This window comes from Oryzias latipes, chromosome 2 (genome assembly GCF_053564925.1).
Source record: "Oryzias latipes strain Hd-rR chromosome 2, Olatipes_Hd-rR_3.1".
NCBI lineage: Eukaryota > Metazoa > Chordata > Actinopteri > Beloniformes > Adrianichthyidae > Oryzias > Oryzias latipes.
The window spans coordinates 11,024,608-11,038,138 of record NC_136238.1 but is presented as its reverse complement, the minus strand read 5'-3'; the positions used below and the strand labels follow the sequence as shown (position 1 = coordinate 11,038,138).

General features: G+C 40.1%; 2 protein-coding genes across 4 annotated transcripts in view; one reads left to right on the top strand and one right to left on the bottom strand.

Moving 5' to 3' along the window:
• The window catches only part of LOC101169423 (acyl-CoA-binding protein), a 192,868-nt gene that overhangs the window by 125,402 nt on the left and 53,935 nt on the right, over positions 1 to 13,531 (top strand). The window lies entirely within an intron of this gene.
• On the bottom strand, positions 5,393 to 8,274 carry LOC101157678 (homeobox protein engrailed-1-B). Its single transcript, XM_004066696.5, has 2 exons — positions 7,535 to 8,274; positions 5,393 to 6,286 (listed from the first exon to the last, which is right to left on the bottom strand). Exons 1-2 carry the CDS (start codon positions 8,055 to 8,057, stop codon positions 5,967 to 5,969), a joined length of 843 nt encoding a protein of 280 aa, XP_004066744.2. The 5' UTR covers positions 8,058 to 8,274; the 3' UTR covers positions 5,393 to 5,966.

Below are 13,531 nucleotides of genomic sequence, written 5' to 3'. Positions count from 1 at the left end.
CATTTCTCCTGACTATTATATTATCATAGATGTCTCGTATTTGTCTCAAACATTCTCAAATGTGTTTTCAGCAGACACATTTGAGAAGAAAGTACAAAAAATGAGAGAACTTATGAAGATCTGCTAACCTATGAAGCCAAATGTGAGTAATTAAAGAGGAAATTAGGAATGTAACATTTAGCTCTACATTTTATTCTTACTTGTACATAGAAAATGTTAGTATTTGCTGAAAATTTAAAAACATTCTATTAATAATTTGTTATTGTTCATAACTACAGAAGCCATAATACTAGCTCCTTTCAAATTATTCCTAATGTTTATTTACTTGATGTCAAATAAGGTGAAGTATTTTTTCTATAAAGCATTTATTTTAATTTTACACAATTAAAGGGACATTTAAGCTATCTTTGTCATTAGGAATAAAACATGACATTTTACTTAGTGTTTTGACTCACTTTTTTAGCTACTTTTTCTTATTTCATGCTGGTTTTTTAATTTTTTAGTGTTTTATATATTTATTAAGAGTTCAGTTTTAAAACATAACACAAACTTTTTAAAAACCCAGTCCCCCACCCCCTGCTGCTGCTGTCAGTGGCATTTACACCAATATCAATTTTAGTAAAGAAAATATAAGGAAATAAAATGGTACAAGTGATAAGCAGAGAGAAACATGAATATATAAAATCAATCAATATAAAAAAAAACAATAAGTAAAGTGCAAATATATCGACACAGGTTTTTTTAATTTTTTGAAATGAATAAAATAAGAAGTAATGAAACTTTAAATGTATTTACCTAATCAGGTTAAACTGGATCTTTTTTTTTTTGCAAGATAAATATAATTTACAGCTAAGACTTAAGGTCTTGGCCACTTGTGCCAGTGAGCCACAAATGATCCAGTTCAAATCCATGATGTTATTTTATTCTTAGTGTGACTGCTGGCAGCTTGAACACACAGTCAGAGTTCCCCCCCTCACAACGCTGAGAGAAGCAGGAGGTCGAGCTTATGTTAGCCCCCCGGTTTTCAAAGGGGGAGATGTGATGATTAATGACCGTACTATCAAAACTCCCAGCACCCGCTTGTCCTGTGACCTCAGCTCTCACAACCTGCTATAACTTAAAGAATACCAGACGGAGATGCAGAAAAAGCTGAAAAATAAGAAGAAAACCTTAAACTCGGATCCTCTTTTGACCTATTTTCAAAGCCTTCCCAGTGGTTTCTTAGTCATGAGAATGCAGTTTTTAGCCAACATTTAAATAAAAAAAGCTGTTTTCTGTGGACATAATTTCTTCAGAGTAGCAGAGGTCTGTCCCACTAGCTTACAGCCCCTCACACCCCCAACCTAGCATTACCTGTGCAACAAAAATAGCAAACACTATTGGAGATATCCGGCTGTACAGTTTTGATCCAGATGGCAGTTCGGACGAGGAAAACAAAGACCTGCATGGATCTATTTGTCTGCAGGTGGATTCATCAGAATGGAGCAGAGCAGGCAGCTCGTGGCCCACCTTGTGACATTTCCTGCGTCACTTAAATGCTCTTTTTTCCAACTGCTTCTGATGCACAAGAACTTGAGGAAAGAAATACTCAAAAATGTAATTTTAAGCTTAATTTTCTTTACAAATGTCTTCCATCTTTAAAAAAAGACATGTTAAAAACACCAAAAACACCATTTTCATCTGTTGGTCGTTAAAAACTATTTTTTTAAAAATAGCAACTTTAGGAGTATTCTTTATTAAAGCTGGTAACCTACGAAACAGCTAAAGAGGTCAAACGCCTTTTAGGGCAGCAACTACTAATAAAAGTCTCAATAAAACTGTTTTCTAAGAAATAAAATCTAAGTTTCAACCTAAAAACATCCCCCCCCCTAAAAAAGCCAAAGTTCCAAATGTGTCGGCCCACATTCATCATACCAGTGAAGCTGCAGAGGTGCTCCCATCAGCAAAAGCTCCTCGACCCCCCACGACCGAGAAGCCTTCTCCTGCACCGGGTGGCCGCGGAGGGGCCGGCACGCCGATGACATCAGCCCGGAGGAGCTTTCGTGACAGCCGTATGTAAATTGAATATGACTAATCGCTTCCCTGCATCACCTCTCGCCACCTCTGGGCCGCCGCGGTGAAAGACGGAGCTCCCCCAGCTTTTGAAGTACGAGGCGAGCCAGACGACTATCCAGAACTAATAAAGGATTTCAAGATACCCGTTGTCGCCATTTAGAGATTAAATGAATGCTGCACGTTTGCGCCTTGATGTCGTAACGATCGCGGGGATCAATAAGGAGCCTCTGGATCAGGGGGGGCCGATTCAGTGTTTCTCTATCGATACCCGTTCCTGTTCGCTCCACCGAGGAGAGCAAAGCTGTGAAAAAGCGATTCCACATGTGGAAGGCGTGACGACGAGCAGAGGTGCGCGTGACCACCCATGCTACTGCGAATCCCAGGTGCCCGCCTTTGTTCTCGCTGTCTGTGTGGAACCATGTGCAGAAACGGGCCTCTGGTGGGAAGACGTCATGGGAACAAAAGCATGTGACGTTCAGACCAACCCAGTACTTTCGGGCTCGTCTGTGTTTACAGTTTAAGACCTATTCAGTGACTTTTTCCGCTACTTTTCAAAACATATATGTTTTGAGTTTTTTGCACATCCATGCGTAGTTTCTCATTAAAAAGTAGGGCGCAAAACTCTATTTCAATCCACAAAAACATTTGAGAAAGACTGCCGTAGGTTTGTCAAAGTTCATGTCATCGATGCCTCCATCCCTGCGCCTTTTGCTCAAATCACCCCCCGACGGGCGGAGTAAACAAGTGGCGCGGCGTCTATCCCCCATGTAATCTGGATTTAGCGCAGTGAGATCACGGCTGTTGGAGGCCTGAGCCCCCTGGACGCTCAGCTGCACCGTGGGAGGTTCCCTCTCAATGCCACCTTTGTCTGTTTGTGTGTGTGCCGGTCCGAGATAGTACGGGCCCGCTGACGGGGCACAATAAGCCGGGAGGAAATTTCCCTCGTGGCGAGAACAGATCTGCCAAACGCTTTTCCAATTCACGGCCCGGCTTCGTTCCTACCAGTCGCAAAACTTTGTCGTGAAATGATCAAACTTGTCTTTTTTTTTTAGTATCTTAGCTTCTCATTCCTGCCCTTCTGCAAAGATTTACTTTGTTAAAACCTCAACAATAACTGGAAATCTTCCGTTAAAGTTAGCTACTGAAAGTAGCTGCAACCTCTATGCTAAAGCTACATTTATTATTTTGTCATTAATCTTTTTTTAATCTTGGATGATAACGTTTTTTAAAAAGGAAAATGCTTTAATTTCAGAAAACATTGTCTCAATTTCCACCTTAGTTATCAAATGTACATACAAATAAACATATATAATGAAAATAAAGCAAAAATCTGGCTAAATGCCAGACAGAGAGTCATGCTAGCTGTTAGCTCAGAGCTAATCGTCTATTCTGGTTAATTGGCTTTTTCCTAACATATTCAAACATGTTAAGTATATGTCAGTGTGATAAAACATTCTATCTGGATTAAGGAAGGTAGGTTTTCTGGATGTTTTTTTGAGTTAAGGGCCTTTGCATCTGCAGGAGACTTTGTCATCTGCATGCACGGATTCTGCAAAGAACTCATTTAAAATCTGAAAAAGCTAAAACCGTTCCAGGTTCCTCTCCCGGATTCCAAACACTCTGCATACAAACAGAACCTCGGTTTTTGGCTTTTATTTTGGAAGGTGGAGCTATTTAGAGAGCAAAAGGCTGAAGGGAAACGTGAAGAACCTAGTCTCTGTCCGCTTTAAAGGAAGCAGCAGCTGCAGAGGAATTACTTCTCGGCGCTGCACCGTCACAGGGCAGTGATCTAAGAAGCTCCCTGAAGCGGCTCCCCGTGTGCCTTTGAGCCAGGGTTCTACTCTTACCTTTCGCTGCTCGCCTGTGTCTACACAGGAGCCCTTTTTATTGCATGTTTGCAGGCGTTTCCGTGAAGCTTAGAGCTTTGTGTGTGGACGGAGGCCTCGGTTTGTGCTCCAACCGAAAGCTCAAAGTGTCGGACATGAAGCACATCATTACCGACTCTGAGTTCTGGATAATTGGGTGAATGCTTCTTCTACGTTTGAGTGGATTTTTTTTTTTTTAAAGGTTTTTTTTTGCGTTTGTTGCGTACGTTTGTCATTTTTGAGCATTTGGACAGCTGACAGTGCGGCTTTTACTGGAATAACTGCTTTTGCCCAACAAAATAATGTTTTTTAAAGCAAATATTTTTTCCACCAATAATTCTGTGCATTTTAAATTTATATTTTTTTAGTTTTTGTTGCTATAATTAGGTGGAATTCAGACATAATTCTAAAAATGTTTTTAACCATATTTAATTTGCATTATTGTTGTTTTGTATTTTGTCTCACTAAATCCTATTTATTTTCATCCTCTTTGGTACTTTAGTTGCTCTCCTGGATGTTATATAATGTAGTTGTTGTGGGAGGAACAGCGTTTTGCAGCAACCAGCTCCAAACGGACTCTCCCGCCCTTTAAAGCAGACATTTCCAGTGTGTATTATCCCCCCCCCTTTTTTTATTGCGTTCATTTGCATATAAATTAAATCCATATTGTGCCTTCCAGGCAGACCGGGCTAACTATGCAAACGATCCCCGTCTTTTTCTTTGTTTTACAGATAAACCCTCAGCCCTCTCAATAGGAATCCTCTCGCCGTTTCATAATTGTATGAATTTTAAGCACAGCGGTCATAAGAGCTGCTTCCGCATTCACAGCAGGGATTCAAACCATCGAGACGATATTAGAGCTTACAGGGCTGCAGCCTCCTCACCTTTGAGCACACATGCCAGCCAGATGGGAGGCAAAAAAAAAGAAAAAAAGCTGCATTTCATCTAAATATTTGCACCTCCAATTACAATTTAGACTCAAAGAACACAAAATGCTCTCAGTTTTTTCTGCGATTTTATTACGTCTGGAGTAAATGAGTGAACTGAGGCTCTATGAATATTCATTTGTAAATTATAGGGAGGTAAATTAGAGCTAAAATGACGGAGGGTCCCATGGAAGGCCCTTCAAAGACCCCTGGAGGTTTGCAGAGGCTGCAGGAGATGCTGCAGGGGCAGTCATTACAGGACACGGAGAAATCACCAGAACCTTCTCTTTGTTCCACTTTAGATCAGCCGCCGCATGACTAAGCCATAAAAACACACAGACATTTACTTTCAGATGGGTTTTGAGGAATTGATCATTTTTTTCATAGCTGAACCTGAACGCAGCACTGTCGGACGATCGAGAGGAGGCCCGTGAACGCCTCATGCGCGGGTGACGCAAAAAAAAAAAAATAAACACAAAAAAACAACAACACCTGAAGTTACGCAAAAAAAGCGTCATAAATGTTCATAATGTTCATTTTCGAGGCTTTTTCCTGTTGTGTGACCCCTATAGGTTAACGGTCAGGCGTGACGTCAGTTTAATTGGTCAATTAAATATTTTTGAAATAAAATCGTTTAGTATAAGTATTTCTTTTTTTTGGTTACATTTGTTTCAAAAGTCCATCCAAAGTGTTTTTGTAAAAATGTTTGAAATTAATATTAATGTTCATCACAAAAGTTTACATTTTTTTTTAATTTAAAAAACATGAAAAAAAACGATTTTTTTTAAAGACCGTTTGCTTCCTTTTTTATTTTATTTTTTGTTTATTTCAGACTACATGTGAACATATTAAAAATCTTTGGCTTAACGGGTTGATTCGTTGAGGGGGGAAAAATTGGCGCAAACATGAGGGATACTTAAGAAAAAACAAAAAATAATAACAAAAGCTCCGGATGGAAGATGCGCCTGAAACCAAACACATGATAACTGTGGCTATATAAACTTTAATAACGATCGTTCATTTATATAATTATGTCCATATACCGTTCACATAAACAGAAATCTGTCTCTTTTTTGTCTCGTTTTAAATAGCGTCCGTTGCGCGCGCGCGCGCGCGCTCCTCACTCGCTCTCGTCCTTCTCCTCCTGCACGGTGGTGGTTGAATGGTTGTAAAGTCCTTGAGCCATGAGCTGCAGGGCCAGCCCGTTCTTGTAGCCGCTGGCCTTTTTGATCTTGGCCCGCTTATTCTGGAACCAGATTTTAATTTGGGACTCGTTCAGGTTGAGTTCCTGCGCCAGAGACTGTCTCCGCTGCTCCGTTATGTACCGGTTGGCCTGAAACTCGGTTTTCAGTCTCTGCAGCTGCTCGGCCGTGAACGCCGTCCGCGGCCGCTTGTCCTCCTTGCTGTTCTTCTTCTTTTTCAGTTTCCGTGTCCTCGGCCCTGGTGTGGAAACAACAGTGGGAATGAAATGTTTATTTACAGGCTGGGAGGCGCTCCTCCGCCGCGCGCGAGGCGACAAATATGTCATCAATTCAATCTAGAGTCATTTAAGAAACACTTTTCCATCACGTGTTTTCATTACATCCTCTGCAATGGTCTCAAAGTGGCTTATCTATTTCCTCATATTCTTATGGCTGATAATTAATCAGGTACAGGTGAGGGGGAGACAAATCAGCCAATCAGAGGAGAGGACGGCGCACCTTCACTCACAACTAATGAAATAAGGAAACTACAAGCGACATTCATTAAATGAAATGAATTCAAACGCTTCAATAAATAAATGGAAGTCATATATTGCAAAAGTATTTCATCAACAAAATAAATGCATTTTTTCTTTTTTTAACCTAAAAAAGACAAATTAAAGTTAATGATTTATAGTCATGTACTTTTATTTTGTTCATTTGTACAAAAATCCTGCTATCATTATGTATTATTCAAGGGCAAAATAAACCTAATATAAAGGAAAAACGGCTAAAACATGAAAACAAAAGCTGACCATAAAAAACTTTAATGTTATTGTGTAATATGCTAGTTTAACAATGACAATAAATAGTTAATCAAGCAATAGTTGTGCGTTTATTTTATTTTATTTTTTGCTTTAGTTTATCTTTTATTTACAACACTGGTGTATATTTCAAAGCAAATTTTTCTTGTGAGGTCAAAAAAAAGTTTTACATCCTCAAAGCTGGATTAGAGTCAAAAATGAAATAAAAATTCAAATATAGAAGAGTTTAGTTTTTAAAATGCAGGTTCAGAAACTCTTTGTTTTAGTTAATAGCCTTCTTATTAATTATTAATCAAAATAAACGTATTTCTTGTTTTTGCACATAAATGCATAGATGATATAATATAATAATTTTAAAACAATATTTTGCTCTAAGTCCAAATGTGTAAAAATTTAATATTTCCACAGAAATTTTATTTTTTTCTCCCCCATCTTTTATTTATTTACACAACCAAACAATTTAAAAAAAATGTTTTTTAAAGACTTTAAGTTAAAAAATTATAATTTTTTTATGAAGCTATATTTTAATGTTTTTAGTGTGTACACATTACAAAATAAACATGACAGTATTTTTATGGAAATCCTAATAATTATCGCTGTAAAGTGAAAATAAACGATTGGAAATGGTGGGAAAGCGGTCCAAAGTGGTCCGCAGGGCCGCAGCGGGACTGTCAGCGCCTTACCAGATGACGGCCGGTCCGAGTACCGGGTGCAGTAAACCCAGGCGGGCCATAGCAGCGGCTGGCTCTCCTTCGTTATCGGCGGAGACGCTCCGTTGCCGCCGCTCACAACCACAATAGAAGACGGGCTGTCCGCGTATCTGCCCGTCCCGCCGCCCGCCGCCTCGCCCTGCTTCGCCGAGCTCTGCTTGGACGACGGCGACGAGGACGACGACGAGGCGGGCGACGACGAGGCGCTGTCGCTGCTGCAGTTCGAGTCCAGGCAGAGGCTGCCGGCGTGCGGCCTCGCCCCCAGCGGGTTGACGTTCTCTCTGCCCGCCGTCTGGCTCCGGTAGCCCGGCTCCTTCCTGCAGCCGAAGTCCGGCCGGAGGATGTTGTCTATGAAAAAGTTCGTGGTTCTGTGCTGCTGCTGGGCCGCCTGGTGGGGTAGAATCACGGCAGGGGAGGGGAGGTTCGGCGACAGCGACATGCTGCTCTCGTCCTCGGTGGAATCCCGGCCGCTGCCGGGCTCCTTGCGCTCTTCCATGGCTGGTGATGGGGCAGAAATCCCGGCCTCTCCACGCCAAGCTCCACTTGTTGCTCCCGCCCCTCTTCGGTATCCAGTTTAGACGGTCAGCATTCAAAAACAAGCCCAAGTGTCTGCGCAGGCTTCTACAATCACCTACAGAGGCGACATGTCTGCTGGCAGAGCCGACATCCACGCAGGACGCAGTGCCGCGGCTTCTCCCCGCCGCAGCGTAAATATCTCTGAATCTGCTCCTCACAAAAACCGTTATCTCCCCCCGCGCGTGCGTGCCGCCCTTTTTTTTCCTCCTTCTTCTTCTTCTTCTTTTTTTTATTTTCATTTTCTGACACCCAGCCGGAAGCACGTGTGCACGTAACACTGCAGACCAATCAGGTGAAAGAGAGGGTCCAGATCAGAGGCGACGCCGACCAATCAGAGCACAGGAAGGCGAGCACGCGCGCGTACAGTTGATCGGCGGGATGGAGTGGGGGGGGGGGGTGCGCAAGTTGGCACACACGTCAGGTGGCAAAGAAAAATAAGGGTTTTTAAATCCGTAAAAACGCCACACTTTAATTATTTTTATTGTATTTGTCTAAACATGTTCATCGTTGCCTTTAACTTCATTTTGTTAAAAATGTTGCCTTGAAAAAATAAATACATTTTTCAAAATAAAAAAAAAAAAAATGTTAAGAACACAAAGTTGTTTTACTATGTTTTTGCTTGTTTTGCAATGACCTTTAGCCTATTATTTATTATATATAATATATATATGACACACACATATATATACATATATATATATATATATATATATATATATATATATATATATATATATATATATATATATATATATATATATATATATATATATATATATATTATGTTGGGGAAAAACCCCACAGATGCTGTCAGAAAGTGTACAATGTCAAAAATATATACAAATTGTATATTTTATTTGCTTTCTCGTTATCTACAATACATTCATCCTAGTTGTAATTTTTATGTTTTTATTATTTGGAATTATGTAAAATATTGATATTCTTTTTTTTCTATTTCTATGTCAATTTTAAAAGCACTACACGTTTATTTCTATAAATGGGGTTAATTGCACATTAGATTTAATTTTATTTTGCTTTTTAAAAACCTTTTTATCCTGATGGAACATCTTACATAAACAAAACTAAAAGATTAAAAAAAATTAGAATAGAAAAATAACGGAGTGTTTCCCGGTTGTAATAAACTATTCAGCCTAATAAATGTTTAAAAATGGCATCCAGTTGTAATTGGCAATTTGAAATAATAATATTAATAATCTTAATGGCGACAGCATGAAAGTGGGGACGTGTTGATGGTTAACTCTGGTTAAATCTTTATCCCAGCGGCCGGAGTGCTACTTAATTAAATTCCAATTAGGACAGTATCAATGCGCAGTTTAGCAGCAGCGCCTTTGTGGGTAAATGAGCTCTCAGTCTGCTCTTATCTGCTTCTGCAAAGAGGCCTGCTTTGAGGGGGGAGGAAGAGGAGTGGAGGGGAGGAGGGAGGGGGGGCAGCAAAAAGGTAATTTATAGCTTTTAATTAGTCTTCACTCCGCTCGATGTGGCCGGCGTTCATCACCGAGAGCGGCCTGAATAAAAGCCGGAGTCCGACGCGCCGTCACCGCTCCCTGGCAGGGCCCTTAATCAAAGTGAAGCAGGGGCCGCGCTGCGAGCCGCGCGCGTAATTTCCAAGGTGCTGATAAAGCTCGTTGAATAATAGCGGGGCCCTCAGAGACACCATTTGCAGAAATGACTTTATTGACGGCTTAACGCTGGTAATTCATTTTACCTTTCATGTATTGGGAGCCGGATTTGTCGCCGTAATAGGATGATAAATGCACTGACGGATCACAGCCGCGCTTTTATTGAGTACTCGAGGTGCTCCAGCGCGCACGCGCGCGCACAAACACGCAGGCGCGTGGCTCTGACAGTAAGCCCGTGAAAGAATATTCACGGCTGCTTTCCAAAAGCAAAGAAAGTAAGCTTTGGGAAGGTTTCCTTTCCCTTGAATGAGACTAAATACAGATTTTATTGTTTGCTCTAAATTTGACCTCCAATCCTCTACCTCTTGAAATAAAATACATGAATAATTTGGTAGGTTTTTCTTTTCTTCCCTTTCAGATTCTTTCTAAAACACTTTGCAAATGCAAAACTAAAAAGGTCACTATAATTAATAATATTATTATTATTTTTTTATTTAAAAATAACATCTCTTTGAGTTTGGGATACAAATACAATAAAAAAATATTTCAACCTATTCAGCTTTATAAAAAATACTTTCTCATTGCATTATTTTTTAAATAACTTATTTTCTTCCACCCTGAGGAGTTTGCGATAAATCACCAGAGAAACCACAAAGTTTCCACTCCTTTGAGATCCGCACAAGCTGCCTCATGCTGCCATCTAGCGGACAAAAGATGCAACTTCACTCACTTCTGTTTTCAAGAGGTTTTCAGTTTGCAGTTCTCAATCAAAGGGTGTGTGTGAATGGAGGGGGGGGGTAAATTCAAAGGAACAATCGTGTTTTAAATAACTCCTACAAATCGTTTTAAAAGACATTCTTCCAACACATTTTCATGTAATATCCAAACACAGGATTAATCTGTGTCGTATGTGGCATTGTTGGCCCCCCAAAATAAGAGAAACGGAATAAATACGCAAATAATTCTGAACAACAGGTTAACGATACAAAGAAAACAAAGAGGTTGCAATACAATGTGTTTTTTTATTTATGTCTAAAAGCTTTTTCAAACAAACATTTGAGCATTTTGGATTTCATTTTACAAAAATGAAGTGAGCAGAATACTAAAAACTGGAGAGAAAACAAAAAAAGAAAGAAAAAAAAGTAAAAATGTCTTTAAAAATGTCAAAACAAACTAAAAACTTGATAGTTTTTCATTAACTGAATGCAGGTCAATATTTGATTTAAGAGAGGACAGAAAACTGGAGCAACAAGCTCACAAAAATAAAAAGCAATTTCCCCAGACAGAGTACGAAACTAATACAAAAAGAATACATATTTGTGTGTCCAACTTCTCTCTTAAATGTGCATTTGTCCTCTTTTTTTTAGGTGATTCATGGTAAATGTATTTATACACAGCCATTCTGCTCTGAACATATTTAAAGCCAAGCCGTGTTGGACCAGAGAAGCTCTTGGATGCTGTATGTCACTGCATCCACATGGGGGCGCTTTCCAGTGTTTTGTTCCCAATCCATTTTGCACTGTGGGGTACTGAGCCCGTGACCTGGCATGGATTAAAAAAAAAAAATAATCACCCGATAAGTCATTCATAAACACGGATGTGAGCAATACTTGGATTTACAGCAGATACCTTCACATTTCTGTCTACGTGTGTCTCATGACGATACATAGAAGACACGGAGGATGTTTAGAGACCGGATTTATTTCTTTTAAAAAAGCTCTACAGAAGCATGGGTAATCACGCCTCCATGTCTGGGTTCATTCACATCCCTTCCTGCCGGAAAAGCTGCTTTCCGCCGCTCCTTCCGTTTCTCTGTGACCCACATCGATTCAAGAGGGGGAAAATAAAAAAAGAGAAAAATATCATAAGATTTAGGAGGCCCGAGCTTGCTACTTCCCCCCCTTGTGCCATTTTGTGGGGTCATCTGGACCCCACTTCCAACGCACTGAGGTAACTTGTCTTTTATCAACATAGTCGTTAGCATTCACTTCATATCCGAAGACTACATGCTTCGTACGTATCCCATCATGCATCACGCATATCCCATAATGCATCTCGACTAATCGCCTCGGTTGTAACTGGGGTGCGCTCATATACAAACAGGATTAATGCATATCAGAATATTATTATTTCGTGGGAATGAATCATTTCTTTATATTTCCCCATGTCAGGTCACGGGCTCCGTAGTGGGGCAATTCCCTGTGAAGGAAGAGGGCAAACATGTGAGACGGACGGTCATGCGTGAAGATGTTCTGTTCTCGCTGTCATCTGGACCCCTGATGTCAAAGTTCCCTAACAGTTTGAACCGAACTGCAGCTATGGATAGTTTAATAAATGACATAAACATAAATGCATTAAATAATGTTCAAATTTTTCAATCACTGGATTTTTTTGCTCCGCTGTAGCAAAATGATGTCAAAACTTTGTTTAAACATATTTTTGTTATTTAGGAAAACAAGACAAACCCAAAAAGATTTTCCGATTGGTTTGACTAGTTTAGCGGCCCTGTGGTAGAGTGTCCTTCCAGTGACTACGACGTGGTGAGTTCAGATCCACAGTCCTGCGTGACTCTCGGCGTTAACTGCTTGGATTGGGGCAGTTAATGAGAACAAATGTCCTCCGCCCTCCCAGGCGTGTGACACCTGATGGAACTTGAACTTTTATTGTAGACAAAGCTCACTTTGAAGTGTCGGACTTTGCTGCTTCCTGGCATCTCTGTTTTATCTGTTTGAGAAAATATAGATTCGCTTTGGACCCCGGTGGAGCGATTGACCTCCTCTCACTCTAGGAAGGAGGACCACTCTGTGCTGAAATATCTTTAGAATTTATTATAAATCATGCTTAAGGCCCAACAAATTTGCAAAGTTTCTGTTTTTTGGCTTCCAAATCCAAAATACTGAGTCCATGTTCTGGGACATGGGGTTGCTGGAGCCTATCCCAGCTACTATTGGGCAAAGATCACCAGCCTGTTGCAGGTCTATAAGACATTTTATGTAATTAGTTTTTGACTTCTGTTTGATTTGATTTGTGAAATAAATAGAGAAGTTCTGCGGGAAGGTAACAGCAGGAAGTAAGATAACACTACTAAATAGCCCAACTTTCTTTTTTCTTTTTGAATAAAACCTCTTTTTTTGGGAGACGGGGTTCTTTTAATCAGTCAAAAAGTAGAATTTTATTTTAAAAAATGAACATGTTTTTGAATTTTCCTTTGCTTTTTTACATTTTTCCTAGAATCTCAATGTTCTAACTCACATTTGACACCATTTTAGTTGTAGTTTAGGACATTCATGTTAATTTGATCATTTAATTACATTGAATTTAAAAATTCACTTAAAGAAGTAAGTTAGGGGGAATCTATATGTTACTAATGAAACCCATGTTGATTTGGTTTATTACTGTCATTACCCTTATGTTTAATAATCTACAAGTAATCAATATGATTTTTCAAAATCAATTCATCCATCCCTCCCTCACTCCCTCAATCCATCCATCAATCCATTCCTCCCTCAATCCATCCATCCATCCATCCATCCATCCATCCATCCACCCGTCTATCCATCCCTCCATCCATCCATCCATCCATCCATCCATCCATCCATCCATCCATCCATCCATCCATCCACCCGTCTATCCATCCCTCCATCCTTCCATCTATCCATCCATCCATCCATCCATCCATCCATTCCTCCCTCCATCCATCCATCCATCCATCCATCCATCCATCCATCCATCCATCCATCCATCCATCCACCCG